The sequence below is a fragment of the Neophocaena asiaeorientalis genome, unplaced genomic scaffold (assembly GCF_003031525.2).
Source record: "Neophocaena asiaeorientalis asiaeorientalis breed wild unplaced genomic scaffold, Neophocaena_asiaeorientalis_V1.1 scaffold30, whole genome shotgun sequence".
Lineage (NCBI taxonomy): Eukaryota > Metazoa > Chordata > Mammalia > Artiodactyla > Phocoenidae > Neophocaena > Neophocaena asiaeorientalis.
In genome coordinates this window covers 8,168,377-8,188,762 of record NW_020174923.1, presented here as the reverse complement: position 1 = coordinate 8,188,762, position 20,386 = coordinate 8,168,377, and the positions used below count along the sequence as shown (strand labels likewise).

Here is a 20,386-nt window from a genome sequence, read left to right as displayed (position 1 = left end):
CCCCCCCCAGCTGGAGGGCAGATGTAATGACTGTGCACTGTCTGTGGTCATCTTAAATGATGAGGCAAGACCAGGGTGGGAACTAAAGAGGGCGGGTCAACCAGGGGAGAAGAGCCCCAGGGGTCAGGCCAGGACTGACACCTCCAGAGTCTGTCAACAGAAAAGAAGACACACTTGCATCTTGCCTCGATCACTATTATTCAGGGCTTTTCTGTGCCAGCTGGACTTAATCCTAATCGACACAGCCTGAGAATCATTCACTAAGATGGTCATGTGACAGGCTTGACATGGGGTACGGGGGCTGCTCAACGTTCCCCATGATCGGCATCTTTATTATTAAACTTTAGCCTCATGCCGCCTGCCTTAGGTCAATGGCCCATCCTAGGAGCTGCCCCGCGCCACGCGGAGCTGGACCCTGACCTCCAGGGCCTGCCTCCCCTCAGAGGGCCCCGGGAAGAGCCTGAGACCCCGCTGTCCCCGTCACCCTCCTCCCACCTTGGTCTGGTCCATCCACAGGAGCCACAAACCCCGGAGAGCCCACCTCGGGAGCACCCCCAGGGGAGACCCTATAGAGAGTAGAGGGGGGCGGGAGGCGAAGGGAACACGTGGCATACCTGGAGCTGCCTCGTTGCCAGGGGGGCAGAGAGAAAAGAGGAGAGAGGACAAGTCAGTGGCGGGGTGAGTGGGTACCCTCCCATGCTGGTGGACGGGGTTCCAGTTCCTAGGCCTCTCCTGCTTCTCCACGGCCTCCCATCCCACAGAATCCCCACGTCTAGCCTAAACCCCCTTTGCGGGGTGAGAGTGTCTGTTGATCCATCTGAGGGAGGGTGGAAGGCTAAGCCATTTGAATTCATTGCAAAGCGTGGGAGCAGGGAGAGGGGTGAGGCATGAATCCCCGGCCTGGTATTTCCAAAGGCAGTTAGAGGCTTCTTTTCTGACCCATTAGTGGGGGCTGTTTTCCACCGTCGTCCGGTGCTGGGGGCGGCGGATGGGAGCCGAATCCTGGGGCTGGGAGCCCCTGGGGGCCGAGGGCTGGTGCTTGCGTTCAGCGGGGCTCACCTTCCAGATACTCGCCTCCTTGCCGTACACCACGGCCATGTTGCTGGCCTTGCCGCCTTTGATGAGCTGCTTCTCCGTCTCGTTGAGCTCCTCGGACACGAAGCCCATGAAGGAGTTGTCCGGGGTGTGAGCTGCAGCCAGACCACGAGGTCAGGAAGAGGGTTACCAGGCAGCCAAGGGCACACCCTGGGTCTACCCGGCCCAGCCCCATCAGAGGGCTCCCTGTTTGGCAAGGATGGGGAAGGGGGCTGGGAGGTAAGGGGTCCTGTTTGGGGCGGGGAGAGCATCAGTGCCCTGACCCCCTTCCACGGCATCTCTTACCACCTACCCAGCCCTCTCTCCACGCAGCCCTTTGCTCACAAGGCCCTGCTGAGAGGTCTTTCCTGACCCCAATCCCACTCTGTCTCCTTTCCCTGCTTTATTTTTTGTCCCAGCACTCACTGACCAGATGTGATAGTATATGTTGATTTGGTTGTGTATTGTCATCAGAATCTAAGCCCCACAAGAGCAAAAGCTCTGTCTGTGTCCCCGGTACACAGGGGCGCCCGGCCGGCTGGCTCACAAATGCACAGAACATCTTCCCTTTCACACCTGCCAGCTCCTGCCCTGCCCTTCCCTCTGCCTGGAGCGCCTGCCACCCTTTTCCAGGATGAGAAAATCCTATTCCGCTTCAGGGCCCCACTCCCACGTCACTCCTCTCCTCCCAGAAGCCTTCTCTGGGGTCCACGTGCCCTCCCTTGTGGCCCCATCCACTGTGGTTAGGTCTCCGGCAAAGCGCGGATCGCACCCTGCCTCACCTCCCAGAACCGAGCACACCAGGGGCAAGGAATGCGTTTCAGCTAGGGCTCCAATTCCTCGGCCACGCTGCAGGAATGTCACTGATTAGCCCTGCCTGCCGTGGCAGGGTAGAGGCGTAGGCACGAGTGTCATCCAGCTGCAAGTCACATGATCCCTCCGTTCCACGTAGAGGACCTTGAATAGAGTGCTTTTGGAACCCAGTTAAACCTACTCTACCTTCCCAGGTGGGAGAGGCTGCGGGGAGTAGGTTGGTAACAGCCAAACACCCTTGATTTCCCAGAACAGCCCTGATGCCAAATACCCTATTTCTTCATTTCAGGTGCACGTTTTTTCACATTTTAGCATTTCTGAAATTGGGATGCATACTTTAATCAAATGTGTAGATTTAACACAATATGTCTACCCATCCCTCTCAATACCCACAAAATTTATAATCAGTATCTGGTGTACCTTAGAAGAGGTGGTGGTTTTCTGTCGAAGTGCCCCAGAAAGCTCACGGATTCGTGAGTCTGAAAATCCGACCACTATAAGGAAGGACTACAGAACAAAATGATCTCTCCTCTAGGGCTTCAGAGGCATAAGGGGGGCCCTGGAGGCCTGGAATTGTTTCTGTGATGGTCAGAGCTCAGGCAGCTCTCCTGTCTCAGGAGGCTGTGCCAGGCCAGGGAGAGGCCCCAGGAGGGCAGACCAGACCCTCCCTGACCCAGTTTGCCTGCCCAGCCCCACCCTGGCCTCTGTTCCTACCCTCTGGCTCTAGCTGGGGCTGCACCCAGGTCTCTCTCCCGTTTGCCATTTCCTCCCTATTCTCAGAGATGAAGAAAATCTCATTCCACCAACTCTACCAGAAGGGACAGGTTTAGAACAATTAGCTAAACTAGTGGGTGTGGAACAACGAAGTATTGCAACCAACTAAAATATCAGGGACCATTAAGCAAAGAGCTCCTGGGGGCAGGGCAAGGCGGGGAGAGGCAGCCAGAGCAAAGAGCAAAGGCAGTTAGCTCTTTGGGGAAATCAACCAGCTATCAATAGATGGGGAAAGAGGTCTGCTCATGAATTCCTTCCTGGACTTGGTATATCATTAAGACAGGCAAGTCTGTTTTTTGTTCTCTCTTTCTTTAATTGATTCAGTCAATTAACATTTTTCTGAGGACCTTGATAGGCTCCAGGGAAATAAAGATAAATCAGTCAGTGGCTCCTTTTTGAGTGATTCATACATAATCTATCAGTGGAAATAAATGTATAAGCAAATAACTCTATTTCAATATATGCTTTAACAGAATTAGGTTGAAGAGTTATAAAAACATTCTGCCTGGAATAGATAAGGTGATCAGTGAAAGTGACGGTAAAAAGAAGAGACATTTGACATGGGGTTTTGGAGGATGAGTAGGAGTTTGCCAGCTTTGGAACTCTAGATCCAGTGGGTTTTACCCCAGGGCAAGTCCTCATTTTCTCAGTGTAGATTATCACAGAGGGCTCTTAACCCATCTCCTGCTTCCCCGTCCTCTACCACTGTCCCTTTGGCCATCTGCAGTCTGCCAGAATAATGTATCTCAAAAAATTTGGGGGGTGGAATTCCCTGGAGGTCCAGTGGTTAGGACTCCGTGCTTTCACTGCCGAGGGCCTGGGTTCAATCTCTGGTCATGGAACTAAAATCCCGCAAACTGCCCGGCGTGACGAAAAAAAAAAAAATTTCTCCATGATATTCCCTAGCTCAAGAACCTACAGTGAACCTCGAATTACCATATCCAATGTAAACTCTGGAATCTTTGCTAAAAGACCCCACCCCTCTGCTCCCAGATCCTCAATGGTATTTTTTCTGCTCTGCTATCACATATGCTGTTTCCACAGCCTACAGCAACACCACCACTACCCAGCCCCACTTCCTTTCCCTCCAGAAATCTCCTCAGGACCCATCCCACTTCAATCACTGTGCTGGGAGCACAATGCCACCAGATGACCTGTTAGGACAGTCACTCTTCTCTGGGAGAAGCCTCATACAACCTTGCAATGGGCTATGGGAAGGGAGTCTGGTCCCCACAGAGCCATGTGACCTCAGACAGGACATTCCACCTTTCTGGGCCTCAGTTTCCTCATCTGGGCTCCAAGGAAACTTCCCACCTCTCCAACCTTCTGGGATCCAATCAAGCCATTACTCATGTATTATTCAGAAATCTTGTCTGCCTCTAATACAGCCTAGAACCTGAAGAGTAATACAAAAGCAGTCCCTAAGCACCCAAAAGGGAGGCATTCATTTGACAGGCTCAGCAGAGATCAGCTACTTTACTTACAAGCAAGTTCCTCGGGACCCTGCTTGGAACTAAGCTCACTCTTAATTTAGAGACAATCCTAAGGAGGGCGCTTATCCGGCTTTCTGACCCACAGCCTTCAAAGAGCCGCCAATTAGACATCCAAGATGCTGCTGGATGCAGACAGCTTGACGACGATTCAAAGTGACAGCTGACAGTCTCCCAAGTAGGAGAAAAGGCGCCACACCAAACAGCAACAGGAGAAGGGGCCACTCAGCAGGGGACGTGGCTCCGCACACCTCTGCCGGCCCCGCAGGGCAGGCCCCACACCAGAGAGATAGAGCATTGGCCCCGAGTTGTCAAGAAAAGGTTCAATTATTTTCAGCGCGCTGCATGTAAGAGGGGAGGTCAGTGTTTATATATTTTAAAGTCTCATTAAAAATCACGAAAGTGGGCTTCCCTGGTGGCCCAGTGGTTAAGAATTCGCCTGCCAATGCAAGGCACATGGGTTCGAGCCCTGGTCCGGGAAGATCCCACATGCCGCAGAGCAACTAAGCCCGTGCGCCACAACTACTGAGCCCACACTCTAGAGCCCGCAATCTACAACTACTGAAGCCCACGCGCCTAGAGCCCGTGCTCCACAACAAGAGAAACCACCGCAATGAGAAGCCCACACACGAGAGTAGCCCCCGCTCACCGCAACTCGAGAAAAGCCCGCGCGCAGCAACAAAGACCCAAAGCAGCCAAAAATAAATAAATAATTTTTTTAAAAAATCACGAAAGCTCAGCTCGAATGGCATCCCTTGCCCGAAGCCCGTCACCCACAGGGGCCCCAGCCACCCCACCCCCCAGCCTTACTTCCCATTATCCCCAACGCTGGAGCCTCCCGGAGCATTTGCATTTCCAGAACCTTCCGTTCTTTCCATATCCATCTTCACTATGTCTGTTCCCTCTGCTTAGAAAGCCTCCCTATGCTGCCCTCTCGCCACTCACTTAAGTCTCCCTCCACGTTGGAATGTCTCTCTTTCTCAAAGGCCATGGAACCGTCCTTGTTCTGGAACCCTGTGCTGAGCCGCTCTCGAGAGCAAGACAGCAACGTGTGCTCCAGGAGGACAAAGGCTGCGTCCTCTGGGTGTTGGAAAGGTCACCATGCTTCCCCCGCCCCCCCGCCACCCAGGCTGCCCCCTCCCTACACACCCCAGAGGCTTCCTCTGTGGCTCACACATTTGCAGAGAGGGGAACAAGGCTTTCCCGTCCAAGGGGACACGCCAAGGGGGTGTGTTCCCCCCTCCCCGCACAGGCCCCAAAAGGAAGGAGAGGAAGGAATGGGGCCTGCCTCCTCCCGGGCCGCCTCCCAGAGCCGGACACTCACGGAACATGGTCATGAACTGCTTCGGGTTGAGGTTCCAGTAGCCCCAGTTTGTCCGGTAGCCGTGCAGGGTGGCGTACTCCTCGTGGTTGTACGCAGGCTCTGTCCCAAAGGTGTCGATGACCCGGATGCGGCACCTGTCCACCCCCCCGGGATCAGGAACCAGGGTCACCAACCTCCCTGTGTCTCCCTGGGCTAGGACTGTGCCAGCCGTGGGCTCTGTAACCCGAAGGTGGCTGGTCAGGGTAGTGTGATGTGTGGTCAGGGCTTGGGCTCAGACACTAGCTGGCTGTGTGACCACGGGCAAGTGCCTTAACCTCTCTGGGTCAGCTTCCCCATTGGTGAAATGGGGATAACTGTCTCAGGGTCTTAGTGAGACACCTGAACCAGGGACCACTAACTCAGGAACTGTTAGTTTTTACAGCTGCCCCAAGGGAGCCTAGAAGGGGAGGCCCAGCCTGGAATGGGATCCCTCCCCACTGCCCCAGGGGTCACTTGTACGATTTCTACTTTCCTGGGCAGGGGGTCCACAGTCCCTCTGCCCAGGAGCCTGACACCCGCAGGATGTGCCGGGGTTATCTGGGCTGAGATGCAGAAGATCAGGGCCTCAGAGGGACCAGCCACTGCCACGGGCCCATCGTGCCCATCGTGCCTCAAAGTCTCCTGCAAGTGTGGCCACTTCAGGTGGGCCTCCCAGCCGGTGGAGGTTCTGTCCCACCCTTTGGCCCACTGAGGCTGCTGTCAATGGGCCAAAGCCCAGAACCTCTCCCTCCATCTGGGGCACACCGGAGTGGGCACCTGAAGAAAACCGCTGAGACTCAGACGCCCCTACAAGGAGTTCCCTCACCCAGAGTCCTTGCCGGTGACCCAGAATTGTCCAGACTGCTGAGGTCAGCACTCCTCCCCCGGAAGAGGCGGGAATGGCAGGAAGAGGCCCCCAGTGCACGGAGAACATGCATTAATAATAAAAGCAATAACGCTGCCTGTCACTTTTTTTTTCCCTAATAAAATCATGTGGGATAGTCAATGAGACTAGAGCAAACGTAATAAACAGCAGGGCTCTCTGTGCTAAATTAAACCCCGTGCCCAGCTGGCTGCAGAGAGACAGGGCTATGGCATCGGCCTTCCTCCTGCCCTGGAGGGGGTGGGGTGGAGGAGGGAGTCGGGGTGGGGGGCTGCTGGGTCCCCACCCACAGAGGTCACGCCCCGTTACCTGCCTTGTTCCCCTCCACCACTCCCCGCAATTCCTCTGCCCCCTCCATCTGGGTCAGCTCTGACCCTGCCCCCCAGCCTGTCCAGCAGCACAGGGGCCTGGATCGCCCGGCTGTGGTTTATTAATTGCCATCTGAGTCAGCCTTAGTCAGGAGGCAGAGCGGTCAGAGGAGGAAGGCAGTGGGGGAGGGGGAGCCTTCTCTCCACCGCGGAACCTGGGAAAGTGCAATCCCCCACCTTGGGGACCAGCCGGCAGCCAGAGCCCGGGGGCTGCCATGGGCCATCGCCACCGTCGCGCTGCCCTCTCACCGGTACTTCCTGAAGGAGAGTCCCATGTACCGCTTCATGTGCTGCAGGCCGTGGTAGTCGGTGTAGACGAGGTCGAAAGGCAGGGGCGTGGCGAGCGGGCAGCTCCCCCGGCCTGGCGGCGCCCCTAAGTTACTGAGAGAAGAGCCCTTCAGAGTCTGAGCCCCGAGAGGGACCCACAGACAGCAAAAACCCCTCTTCCCAAACAGGCTTGCCCTGGGGGGACCTGGAGCCCACCCTCGTTCCTATAGCCCAGAATAAGTGGCGGGGAGAACACTGTAAAGGAAAGTGAGGTCAGTGCATGAATCCTGCCGAACTCTTGGAGAGGAAGCAAACAGGGCAGCCATGTACGGTTGTATAGGTTTTTCACTGCACAAGAGACTCCAACGAGGGGCAAATGGGACTGAGATCCAGCCCCGGCTAGCTTGCCAAGACTGTACCTGGCCTGGGCTACCTGCCAGAAGGAAGGAGCACCTTCTGTTAATTTGCACAAACTTGATCCCTGCAGGGCTGTGTCCACCCAGAGGGGGCACCTGTACCCAGTGTGCACAAGGTGCCATCAACACCTGGCGAGGTCCTCGGCGCAGCGTCAGCATCTGTTAGCAGCTGAAGGGTCCCCAAACCTGTGTCCCGCGCTGCTGACTGGCTCCTGGCCCACGGAGATGCCTAGCCCTGCCCCACGGGCAGACCCTGCCTGCTGGGTCACTTACTTGCAGGCTTTCACACGGGAACAGGGCTGCCACTGGTGACCCAGGGTGGAGACTTCGGATCACCTCACTGGAGCCTGAAGGACACGGCCTCCCATCTGCCCAGTCCACCTCCCTGGAGACAGGCTCAAAGCCCCCTGCCTGGCCCCCCCAGTGCCAGCGTGAACTTTGCCCTGGATGCCCCTGCCCACCATCCAGGGAGCCTTTGCTAAGCCTGACTACACAGCCCCGGCAGAGATGACGCGGCTTTTAGATGAATGACTCAGTCAGTCTGTGCTGAGCGGCTGAGCCAGGAAGACTAGTGTCGGCCCCCAGGGAAGCCCCCCAGCAGCCGCCCACCTCCCCCATTCCCGCCTCCCTTGGATTCGTGGTCCAGATGCTGCAAGGCTTCCGTGAGACCTCCCAGTGAGCCCCTTCAGGGATCCACTTGGCAAAAGGCCACAGTTATCATCAGTTCCCTGGGTCGCATCTCCGGCTCCTTGAGACAATTCAAGCCATGTGGAAAAGCAGCACCTGGACGCCTCTGCGCTACCTAGCGCACGTTCAACAAGACACCCACAGAGGCTCAGTAAACACTGTGCGCTGAGCAAACTGCCCTAACGCGGCCTTTTCAGCGACGTTGATGATAACCTGACGACAAGGCCATGATGGAAAGATGTCACGGGGAGCTTCGGGCGACGGGGATCAAGGCCTCAGGGGTTGGTCTGTGGCCGGCAGAGAAGGGCATGCCCTCCCCCCAGCCAGTGCACCCAGCCTCACGCAGCTCCCCCACGCTGGCTCCCCCAGTGGTAGAACCTTTGCTGCTAAGTGGGGAGAGAGGAGTGCAAAAATCTTATAACCATTTTCTCCCCATTTCTTATCTATAAACTTAAAAATGGCCAAGCACCCCCCCCCACCCCTGTCTCCACCCGTCCAACCCTCCAATGAGCCCCTCTTTCCAACCAGACGGCCACACAGGACTCTCAAACCCAGGGCTTCTAAGGCAGGGCGTGCTTCTTCAGCTTTTTTGCTGAATTACTCAGAAAGCAAAGGGGAATAAGCCCAGGACCCCAGGGGTCTGGAGCCATCACAGGAAACAGTTGCCACAACCTGGAGACTTCATGAAATGTTTGGTGGTATTTTTAAGTGGTGAGCAGGTTTTACATTCTCCTCTGTAGGATCCCTGTTTTCTTTCCAGCGTGGCTGCCTCTCACACCCCAAAGCCCTCCAGTCACATGAAGCATCATTTTTGTCCTGAGCTACAGAAGCTCTGGGTTTAGGACAGACCCTCGTCCCCCTCCCCACTTCCTCCACTCAATTGAGAACCACAAATAGAAAGACAAGGTGATGATTCCTCTTGCAGAAGTGAGGAAGCGGGTGGCTGCTCCTCCCTCATGGAATCTGGGTCTGGGAAAATTAAGACGATTCTGAAAATATAAACCGTAGGTGGGTCTAGTTGCTGCTACCTGCACCAGTCACATGCTTGATTTTCCCACACTGCATTTCTGGCTGGTTACCAGGCAACATGTTGTCCCTCTGTGGCCATGGGTGGTGCCAACAAAGTCATGGGTGCTTCCTTTGGTTGCCTCAACCCTGACCACACCCCTGGCCCCAGCCCCAGACACCAGGGCCACTGAGGCCAGATAAGCAAGTCACAGCCCTGTCCTGGGAAAATGACCCCACACTGACTTCCTAGAGCCTGTGTCGTCTTCCTCACCTTCATGGCTACCATTTTGAACACAGGCACCATTCTACGTGCTTTCAACTCATCAATTCTTCAATTCCTTTCATCTGGGCAACTACCCTATGAGATCAGACACATTCCCATCCTGCTCCCCTCTTTACAGATTAGGACACAGAGAGGTTTAGTCATTTACCCAGGATCATACAGCCAGGAAGGCGTGGAGCTGGGATTGGAACCCAGGCAGTGGGCTCCAGCGCCCACACTCCCACCCACTGAGCTCTCCTTCCTCCCCAGGGCCACTGGGCATCAGACAGCACAATGGTGGGTCACTGGACCACAGTGACATCCTGAAATTGGAGCCCCGGGCTGCCAGCAGAGATCGGGCCCCAGTCCCAGTTTTGTTGCTAACTTTGGAGGGGCCACTAGCCTCTAGAGATTTCATTTTTCTCATCAGCAAAAGACAAATAGAAATGCCTACCTTGGGCTTTCCTGGTGGCGCAGTGGTTGAGAGTCCGCCTGCCGAGGCAGGGGACGTGGGTTTGTGCCCCAGACCGGGGGGATCCCGCGTGCTGCGGAGCGGCTGGGCCCGTGAGCCATGGCCGCTGAGCCTGCGCGTCCGGAGCCTGTGCTCCGCAACAGGAGAGGTCACAGCAGTGAGAGGCCCGTGTACCGAAAAAAAAAAAAAAAAAAAAAGCCTACCTCACGGGGTTCCTGGTAGGATCAAGTGGGGCAAGGAGAGTGAAAGTTCCGTTGATTATTATTACTTTAGTCATCAGGTTCACCTTCTGAATTTCCGAATCTGGCAACTCCTTACCCCATCCCCACGCCCAACACACACACCCCTCACTTAAGGTCACGGTCATTTTTCAGCTGGAATCTTGAGATAATTTCCTCTCCATTCTGCCTCCCTCCTGTCTTGCCTGGCTCTTTTCTAGAGAGATCTTTCCACGATGTCAACCTGGTCAGTCATCCCTGGCTCCATCTGATCCTTTCCAGAGACTTCTCACCTCCTGTTCCTGGACTCAAACCTTGCCTCCTCCTCCAGGAAGCCCTCCTTGGACCTCTGGTCAGAGTGAGACGCCCTTCTCCCTCGATCCCCCTGCCCCAGCATCCCACTCCCCTCCCCACCATCCCTCTGCACTGCCCTGAGTCACCTCCTCACAACCGGGGCCCCTCCAGGGCAGGGCCAGGTTATCTTTGAAAGCCCAGAGCTGGGACAGGATCTGACCCAGTAAGTACTGTTGTGTTCATGAACGAATTCACAAGGTAATGAACCATGAGAACCCGCCATCCCCCCACCCCTGGAAGAACTGGTTTAAAGGCTGAAAATATGGTCAAGAAAAGCATGTTAGGAGAGAGGGGGTGGGTGAGTGAGAGGGGCCCAGGGCTGATGGGCGTCGCCGAGGGTTATTAGCTGAGTAGCCTCCTGGTCTGGACAGGACACAAGTGGCCCCACGGGTCCCAGAAGGACATCACAGCAGGAAGAAGAGGAGGAGAGACAAATTGGTCCAGAGACAGCAGGTCCTCCTCCCAGGAGGAGTTAACGAAGAGACCCACAGTCCCCCCAGCCCTAGAAAACAAAGATTTTCAATTCACGGTGACTTCACTGGAAATGTGTCTGAAGCTTCCTCATTACTCTTGTCACAAGGAATCTGAGCTCGTCCCGAGGAGAGCACAGAGGGTCAGCCGAGGGGAGAGGGGGCTGTGGTTTTATCACTTGTAATTTAAGTTCACTTTTATGGGCAATTTTACTCTAAGTGGTTGGTTGGAGCAGTGACATGAATTGAAAACCGCTGTCTCTTGACAACCTTCAGACAAAGGTGCCCAGGAAGGCTCAGCTGTACAATTCCACCTTCCGTGCTGACTCCTCAAAAGGCCCCTGTCCAGACATTTTCCTAATTCCAATGTCAAGTTCACTTCTCTTCCGACTCTTAGCCCAGGGCTGTGTCGGGAGGGGCTCACAGAGCCTCCCCACCCCCATGGCCCTGGTGAGAGGGGGTCAAGCAGCCTCTCAGCATGAAGGGGCTTCAGACGTACCCACTTAGCCTCCCCTGCCCGCCCACTACCACCCACAATGCTTGGGAAGTTTCTGTGGAATTGCCAAATTGGGTGGTTGGAATGAATTTCCAAATGTCCCCAGGCCACCTGTGTGGGAGTCTAAATACAGATGAAGGGGGTGGGGGAAGGAGTGATCTAGGGAAAAAGAGCCCTTCTACAGGTCACCTGGTCCTCTGATCCCGCTGCCCAACCCAGATTAATCCACCCTTGAAAGCCAACCTGTCAGGGGCAGTGGGGGATGGGGACTTACGGTTTAATGTGAACCGTTTCAGTCTGGGAAGGGGAAAAGGCTCTGGAGATGGATGGTGGGGATGGTTGTACAACCATGTGAACGAACCTAACGTCTCTGAACCGCACACGGTTAAGATGGTAAATTTTACGTTGTACGTACTTCACTACAATCTTTTTTTTAAGAGCCAAAACCAAACTGTCCACACTCACGGTTCCGTGCCCAGACGCACAAGTGCACGCCCAGCACTCTGTCTCCCAAAGGCACCCATGTCCCCATCTTCTCCAGGGCCCCCCACGATGCGGGGGCTCAGCAAAGAGCCAAAGCAGGATGGCTGTTACTCTTTGCTAAAAGATCAAAAGGTGAATGGGCAGATGGGACAAGGCAGAGAAAAAAATAGAATCTACGCCCAAAAGAAAAAAAAAACAAACCTCAGCTAGGAATGAAGATGCTGAGTCCCACACGGTGAAGAGCAGCCCTGGGCGTAAAGCTCCAGCGCGAGCTCGCTGGGTGACCTCGCGCAGACACAGAATCGCTCTGGTGTCCACCTCCGCTCCCATTCCATGACACATGGACAAACCTCCACGGCTCCTTCTAGGCTAAAAATTCTCCGGTTTTATTTCTCCCTGTGCCTTTGGTCTGTGGCTAGAAATAATCTCTCCAGGTAGTGCTCAAATTCTGGAACAAACTATTCTCTCTCCCTCTCTGTCTTCTCTGTGTGGGATGGACCTAATTAAAAAGAATCCTACAAAGCCTCAAAGATCTTTGCCTCCAGGCGCTAAGTGCCCATGGGGAGCTTCAGCTTCCCTGGATCCATCTCATTACCGGGAGCACCCCGCCCGGGGAGCCCAGGACCTTTGTCTCCTCTGGGGCCTGCTAGCCCTCTGACCCCGTCTGGTGCCCACCCCCTGAGCACTAAGACATTGACCCCGTCTCTCTCTCACGGCCATTGTTAGAGCGGCTGCTGCCCCTTCCCCAGAGCGTGAGGACCACAGGGAAATAAACCCAGAAAGTTAACTGGGCTTCTAACGAGCTGCTTTAGCAGGTAGGTTAGGATCACTTACAAGGAAGGAATTAAATTCTCCTGCAGGGTTTTCTTCTCTTGCCCAGCCTGAGCTGACCTTCCTGAGCCAACAAAAGCAGCCTTGTGAAGCCCTCACGATGGCCTCACCCGCAGCTTCCGTCTCCTGAAAAGGCAGGTGTCCCAGTGCCCTCGGAGGGTCAGGGATCACAGCTAAAGAGAACGGTCAGGTCCCCAGTGGAGTCAGGGCTCAGAGGAAAAGGGAGTTCAAAGGAAAAGCCACTCCTTAGCCAAAGCCCAAAGGAAACACAGGCAGGAGGATTCGGAAATGGAACTGGGCGGCCTGCACTGGGCGGCCCGCATTGGGCCTGTGGTCCAAAGCCGACACTTTCTTCCCCAGCGTTCCCTCCTAGTAAGCAAACTCAGGGCTAAAAATATGGCTGCTGCTCCCAGGAGAGCTGGGTGAAATGACAGACTCCTTCCAGCTCGCTGGCGGCCGCCGGGCAGGGAACACATCCCTCTGGCTGTCCCCTGCCTCCTTCCCCCATTTATGTAACAATGCACGTGAATGCCACGAACGAATCAAGGCTTCTCTCATCCAAGCCAGGATTTCAGTGAAGGTGGCTCTCAGGCCCGGGTGCAGGTGAGGGTCACTGAAGCCCGTGTCGGCTCTTGATGGCCAGGTCGGTCCCAGAGGTGCCACCTCTTCGCTCTGGGGTGGGGCCTGCCACTGGGATGTTGGTTTTCAGTTCTTCCGGGGATTCTCAGGTCCTAGGGGCCCTCGCTGTTCTATCCAGTTCCACAAACCTTTGTGAGGAACCAACCCATGGAGGAAACAAAGATGGGTGAGACTCTGCTCTCAGTCCCACTGGAACAAGCCCTGTGGGGGACCTGGGTTAAAGGAAAGACACAGCCCTGGAGTGCTGCCACGAACCGTAGGGTAATCTGGGTCCGTTCCAGAACAGTCTGGCTCCCAAGATAAATCCTCTCTTGACCAGGGGCCCTTTTATGATTTCGGGGAAGTCAGAAGGAGTGCTAGGGGTTATTTGTACCATCCTATGCTTCTGCCAGCTTCATTAGGAATAAAGGAAGTCCCAGGCCGGCCCTGCCCCTGCTCTGAGCCCAGAGTAGTGGAGTTTTATCCCTCCTGTGGGGGGCACTTCAGTCTCCAGGAAGTTCATCCCACTGTCTGCCTTCCACCTCTCCAGCCGCCATGGGACAAGACCTCTCCTTGCTCAGGACCCCACCTCTGTTTACAAGAACCCATGGCTCCTCAGATTTGAAGATGTACTGATGCCTCCCTCCCGCCGCCCCGTGGAAGGAATCCCACCTCCTTACCAACTTCCTTCAAAAGCCTTCAGAAGCCACCCCTCCTCTTTATTTCTTCTCTGACTCCCCCCAAGTTCTCCCCACCCCACTTGGGTTGCGTGGACCTTTCCTGAGGACCTGTGATTTCTTTTAAATCGCTCTTCCTTTACAACCTCCCAGCCCCAGTGTGGACCAGGCCGGAGCTGGAAAAGATGCCTCGGCCACTACATCCGTGTGGTCACACTTATGGGCCAAGGTCAAGGCTTAGGGGCCTTGATTTGCAAGAGACAGACTCCCACTCTTTGTGGCTCAGAGCAGCGTGGAGTGGGAGGTGCAGGGAATCGTCCCTCCTGGGTCCCGGGGAAGGATGAACGGCAGGGACCAGTGAGGCTCTGGGCCCCCAGCAGCAGAGACCCTCATCTTCCTCGGTGTTCAGCTATACCGAACACGATCCCGCTACGCAGATTTAAATGCCTCCTTGGAACCCAAGGAGGAAGAAGGCAAAAGAAGGGAGAGGCGGGACTTCCCTGGCGGTCCAGTGGTTAGGACTTCACGCTTCCATTGCAGGAGGCACGGGTTCGATCCCTGGTTAGGAAACTAAGATTCTGCAAGCCACGTGGCACAGCCAAAAAACAAATAAACAAACAAACCAGAAGGGAGAGGGGATGCAGTGTTTTAGTGTAAATTAGTCATTTGCCTCTCATGCCTCCTCTGGGAATAGGTGGGGGAGAAAGAACCACTGTGTACAGGGTCTGCTAAGCGCCAAGCAGATGCTGGATGCAGCTCTTCCCCCCCGTTCGGATTGAACAACAAAATACTTTGAGCATCCAGAAAGTTATAGAAAATAATACAATGATATAATGTGTATCTGTGCTCCCGCTTCCCAGCCTTGTCAAGTCATAAGATTTTGCCATATTTGGTTGAAATCTCTTTGTTAAGGGCTAACACATGACAAATCCAGGGCGGCCTTCAGGGTGTTCTGGTCTCGTCCACTCTCCTCACACCTCCCACCCCCTCCACCTCACTCCCAGCAGATGTTCATCCCTCCTACATCAAAGATGAAATAAAAAGCATCAGTGGGCATGCTGCAACCCCTGCCTCCATCCCTGTAGCCCCATCTCGGTGCCCCCACCACATCCTGCCTCTTCTTCCTCCTGGGGGCCATCCTCTTGGGCCACCATGCATGACACTATCCTCCCTCCTGTGGCTTCAACTCCTCCTTCTCCTCCTCCTTCACACCAGCATTTAAACATGCTTACAACTCTCCCATCTTGAAAAATAAACATGCAAAACTCTGTCATGGGTTGAACTGTATTCTCCCCCAAAGATGTTGAAGTCCTAACCCCAGTATCTGGGATGTGACTCATTTGGAAATGGTCTTTGCAGATGGTCAAGTTAAGGTGAGGTCATTAGTGCCCTCACAAGAAGGGGAAATTGGACACAGAGACAGACACAATAGAAGGAAGATGGTGTGAAGACACTGGGAGAAGACAGACATCTAGAAGCCGAGGAAAGCCTGAGGCTCCCAGCATCTAGAAGAGGCATGGAACAGTCTTCCACCAGCCTCAGGAGGAACCAACCCTGCCGACACCTTGATTTCGGACTTCTGGCCTCCAGAACTGGAAGACAATAATCCCCCAGTTTGTGGTACTTTGTTTCAGCAGCCCCAAGAAACTCACACACCATCTACGACTCCACTGTCCCCCCACTTCTCTTTCTCTCTCCTCCCGCTCACAGCTCAGCTCCTTGGAGAAGAAGCTAACTCGCTGCTGGTTTCCTCAGCAGCCCCCTCATTCCACAACCCACAAATTTCTGGCTTCTGTGCCCACAACTCAACCAAAATGGCTCCTTCTAGGGTCGACAATGACGTCCATGTGACCAAATGCCGGGGACATTTTTCAGTCTCCTTCTTAGTTTTTGTGAGCATGTGACATCATTGGCCACACCCTCCTTCTAGAAGCATCTTCTCCGTGGGTGCCCACTCCTTCTCAGTCCCTCTGCCAGCACCTCTCTCCCCAAGAAGCCTTTCAGTGTTGCTGTTTCTTAAGGCTTTGCTCTCAGGCCTCTTCCCCTATCACTTGGCAATTTTATTCACGTGTGTGTTCAGTTACCAGCGGCTGCCGAGATGCTGTCTCCATTCTGAGCCCCCGCGGCCCATCACTCAGCTGCCTCCACGTGGGCACCTCTAATTCGACGTGTCTAAACCCAAATTCAAGGTCTTCCCCATGTGCCCCCCAAAATCAGTGCTTTTCTCTTCTCTCCCCTCCCCCCACTCCAGAGAATGGTAGCACCATCCCCCCAGTGGCTGCCTTAAGCTGGCTAGTTCAGGCCAGTTTGAGCCAGTCACAGACAGATCTGAATGGGTTCAAACCCTGAGGCCTGCCTGGACTGGCTCCTCAGAGGGTTTACTGGCTACAGCTTGGTCAAGCTGGGCTGAGCACGAGGGACAGGATGTGGTCCCTGCCCCTGTCATTCTCCGGGGACCCTCCCCAGTATTTCCCTTGAACAAACACTGAGCAAACAAAAATGCCAGGAGGGGCTTCCCTGGTGGCGCAGTGGTTGAGAGTCCGCCTGCCGATGCAGGGGACACGGGTTCGTGCCCCGGTCCGGGAAGATCCCACATGCCGTGGAGCGGCTGGGTCCGTGAGCCATGGCCGCTGAGCCTGCGCGTCCGGAGCCTGTGCTCCGCAACGGGAGAGGCCACAACAGTGAGAGGCCCGCGTAGTGTAAAAAAAAAAAAAAAAAATGCCAGGAGACCGATTTCCACAGGGGGCGGGGCTACACAGCCGAGCTTCCCGTCCTCGTCCTCCTTATTTAAACATTCTCCTCTCAAACTTTCATTATTTTCCAGTTAAGTCAACTAATTTTCTACTAAACCCAATTTCACTCATGGAGGGAGGAAGAGCTTGGTAATTTTTCCTCATGCCAATGTACTATTAATGACGCTTGAAATTATGCAGATAAAATGGGTGAGCACAGCCGATTCTGGGCAGGCAGGAAGGGAAAGGCTTCACTTTAAAATGCCCATCGTGGATCCGGGCATCCATGGGGATGTCTCAGATGCAGCTGACGGGCGCTCTGGCTTCACCTCTCCTCCCGTCTCACGCGCAAGGCACGGGCGGGACTGTCTGACACGCCCAAGCTGCAGTCTGATCAGGGCCCATTGTCCCTGCACGCCACCGCTCTCACCCCGGAAACAACTAGCAGCAGCAAAGTCAGATGTAGATTCTGTGCACTGCCCCAAACATCACTCCAGTGAGTCGGTTAATTAAAACACCAAAACACGAGGAGCAGAGAAAAGCGGCTCATCCGTCCGGCCTCGTTGTTGAGTCAGTGGCCAAGACATCTGCCGTGAACATCTGTGAATAAACTGCGACAAATGGACAGGCGGCATCTTTGTCCTGCGGTCCTCCCCACGAGGGGCATTTTGCCAGCCCAGGGAGACGTTCTATGGCAGGACCCAAGCTGCGACTCTCAGAATTCGGATTACCTTCACATCCCGTTGACCTGTTCTCACGTTACCTTGGTGTCACCTGCATGGAGCAGCTCCACAAGGCTGGGAGATGGGGTCCCCAGATGATCCCACCTCCCGCAGAACCCATGGCAGTGCCATGCCTGTATTCAGTGGTATCTCCGCCCACAAACCCTTTCTAGGTTCAAATGATCACCGTCTTGCTATGGGTTGCATTGTGCACCCCTCGCCAAACCCCCAAAACCCCAGAACGTGACCTTGTTTGGAGGTAGAGCTTTTACAGAGGTGACCAAGTTGAAATAAGGTCATTAGTGTAGGTCCTATAAGGGGAAAATTGGACCCAGACACATACACAGAGAGAATGCCATGTGCAGATAAAGGCGAGGATGGAGGTGATGCTTCCACAGGCCAACCAACGCCAAAGATCACCAAGAACCGCCAGAAGCTATGGGAGAGGCCTGAGACAGGTCATCCTTCACACCCTCAGGACCAAGCAACCCTGCCAACACCTTGATCTCGGACTTCCGGCCTCCAGAACTAGGAGACAATACACTTCTGTTGTTTAAACCCCCCCAGTCTGTGGTACTTTGTTATGGCAACTTCAGCAAACTAAATCACATCTGTATTTTAATCTCCACTCGAGGAAAGGCCTGCATTTACGCAGCGTCCGGGTGGTCCCAGCAAAGAATCAGTTTGAGAAGCTCATAGCCCCAGCCGACAGCTGTCACCAGGAAAAAGTACATCCAGGAAAGGGCATGGCATGAAGTACACTCCAGGGCAGAGGTTCGCACGGATGTCCTGGATGGGCTGCGAGAGGCCCGCTACCTGGGCCACCTCCAAGGAGTACCTGCCTGGCCTGCCCCTCCGCTTGACCCCGACCCTGCAACCAAGGGTAACATTGGTGCTTCTGAGTGTGCAAATGAAGGCTCGGGAGGAATCCACACATCTTTAAGGCGCTGAGCCCTTACCCCAGGCCCTAATCCTGCTTCTCACAACCGTGTACACATTCTGCAATGTCCTAACCCCACGGCTATCCTGCTACCCAGACTTGGGGCGGGGGCGTGCATTGAAAAGCCACAGCCTCAACTTTTCTACTTCCCAACCATCACTGCTCACTAGATCGTAGATTGCCTGGGGGAGCTTTGAAGACTTGATACCCGTTGCCAGCCCAGATCAATTAAATCAGAGACGCCAAGAGTGGGCCCAAAGGTCGGTATATTTCTAAGGCAGCTTGGCTACAGCCAGGGTTAAGGATTCGCACCTGAAACGAATTCCAGCACAGCGGGCGTGGCTAATTTTATAGATACAAGCGTGCTGTCTCCTGCGGAAGGTGGTTTTCTTTTTTTTAATTTTTATTCCTTTAGTTGTTTTAAATTGTACCTGCTAACAGATTTAGAATGGGTCTTCCTGAGACTGTTTCCTGAGGTGACTGAGCTGTTTACACAGTTCTGCCCTGTCTGGGCAAGAGTCTTTGCTTGCACCTACACCCCGCAGGGAGCCAAGGGCAGAGCTGTCTGGGCACAGCCTTGGGCCTCTGCCCCTTTAACACACTGCCAAGCGGAGGTGGGGCGACCTCTCCCTAGAGCCCCTGCTTCTGGGAATTTCAGATCCATACAGGCTTGGCGGGAAGTGACACACTGGTGGAAAGATATGGATTCTCTGTGGGGTGTGTGCGTGTGTACATGTGTGTGCATGAGTGTGCCATGGGCTGCATGTCATGCACAGGGGTATGTGCGTGTCCATGTGCAAGGGTGTGTGCTTGAGTGTGTGTGGAGGCGTGCGCCCACGTGCAGGGGTGTGCATGCGTGGGGTGTGCACAGGGGCGTGCATGCACGCATGTGGGTGCACGTGTGGAGTGAAAGAAATGGCTGCAGGGGCATATTTCAGATTCTCGCACTTTTCACCAGGGCCTCACTTTCAGGGCCTCCCAAGTGCAGTGACCCCCATCTTCACCGCTCTGGCCCTGTGATGGGCAAAAGCAACCTCACTGGCCACAGGCTCCGCTCCAGCCGGGCCAGGGTGGCCAGGGGAAGAGGAAGTACTCTGGGCAGGTAAGGACTCAGGGTCCAGGTTGCAAGAGGAGACACCCCAGCACGGGCTGAGAAGCAGAACAACTGAGTTAAGTTCCTGCCTCTTAGGGAGACTTGTCGTAACCTGCTCTCTCTCACGGAAGGATGGAAGGACGGTTCTCTAAGTGTGATGTTGGGCTGTCACAAATGCACGGGAGCCTTCCCATTCCCTGAGAGAGCAGTAAAGGAAGGAAGTTCTCACATCTCTGGCCCCAGATGCACGGTCAGAAGGGAGGAATCCAGCTCCGCGCTGTTTGATAAACGTGAATTCATCTAACCCTTGAGGTGGAGCTGGGTCCGTGGTGTTGACAGAAGGATGCTTCACACAGACAGAGGACTTGTATGTGGCAGAGTCTGGGATGAGGGCTCTGAACAGTCCCTACCCCCAGGATTCTTCCCACTGCATCTTGGGGTCTCTGGTGACCCAGGGGACAAGGGTCCCCCGATCCTTGCCTGCTGTTCTGCCTGAGGCAGGTCTGGCTTCCCACAGCACTGGCTGTGCCATCTTAAGTGGCCTAAGACCTCTTTGGCGTCCCACACCTCGGGTCCCTTTTCTCCTCCCTCCCCCTCCCCCCACCCCACCCCATCTGAGTTTCCCGTAGGAAGCTTTGAGGCCAGGGAGAGATACCTCTTTTCATTATTTGCAAATGTTAGCTGCCTCTGCAGTGCTCTGCTCCACACACAGTGTAGACACATCTCCTGAGCCCTCGGATCAGGGGGAGCAGGGCCGGGCACAGCTCAGCGAGCAGCAGTGCGCTCTGGTGGGCAGCGAGAGGGCACACCGCTCTGAAATGGCCCGCACAATGGTAACAGCTTGTCTGACAACAAAATGCCACAGGGATGTGCCGGTTCCCTCTCCCAGCACCGGG

The 20,386-nt window shown here is 54.8% G+C and overlaps 1 protein-coding gene across 2 annotated transcripts in view; it reads right to left on the bottom strand.

The window, feature by feature from the left end:
- Nucleotides 1-20,386, bottom strand: part of MGAT5B (alpha-1,6-mannosylglycoprotein 6-beta-N-acetylglucosaminyltransferase B) — a 66,271-nt gene that overhangs the window by 15,040 nt on the left and 30,845 nt on the right. The window contains exons 9-12 of one of the 2 annotated variants that reach the window (XM_024761038.1): nucleotides 6,994-7,125; nucleotides 5,476-5,609; nucleotides 1,060-1,190; nucleotides 615-620 (exon numbers count right to left, since the gene is read on the bottom strand). In XM_024761038.1, the coding sequence (XP_024616806.1) occupies nucleotides 615-620; nucleotides 1,060-1,190; nucleotides 5,476-5,609; nucleotides 6,994-7,125 (403 nt within the window). The remainder of the gene's footprint in view (nucleotides 1-614; nucleotides 621-1,059; nucleotides 1,191-5,475; nucleotides 5,610-6,993; nucleotides 7,126-20,386) is intronic. The other variant, XM_024761037.1, reaches the window with a different exon arrangement.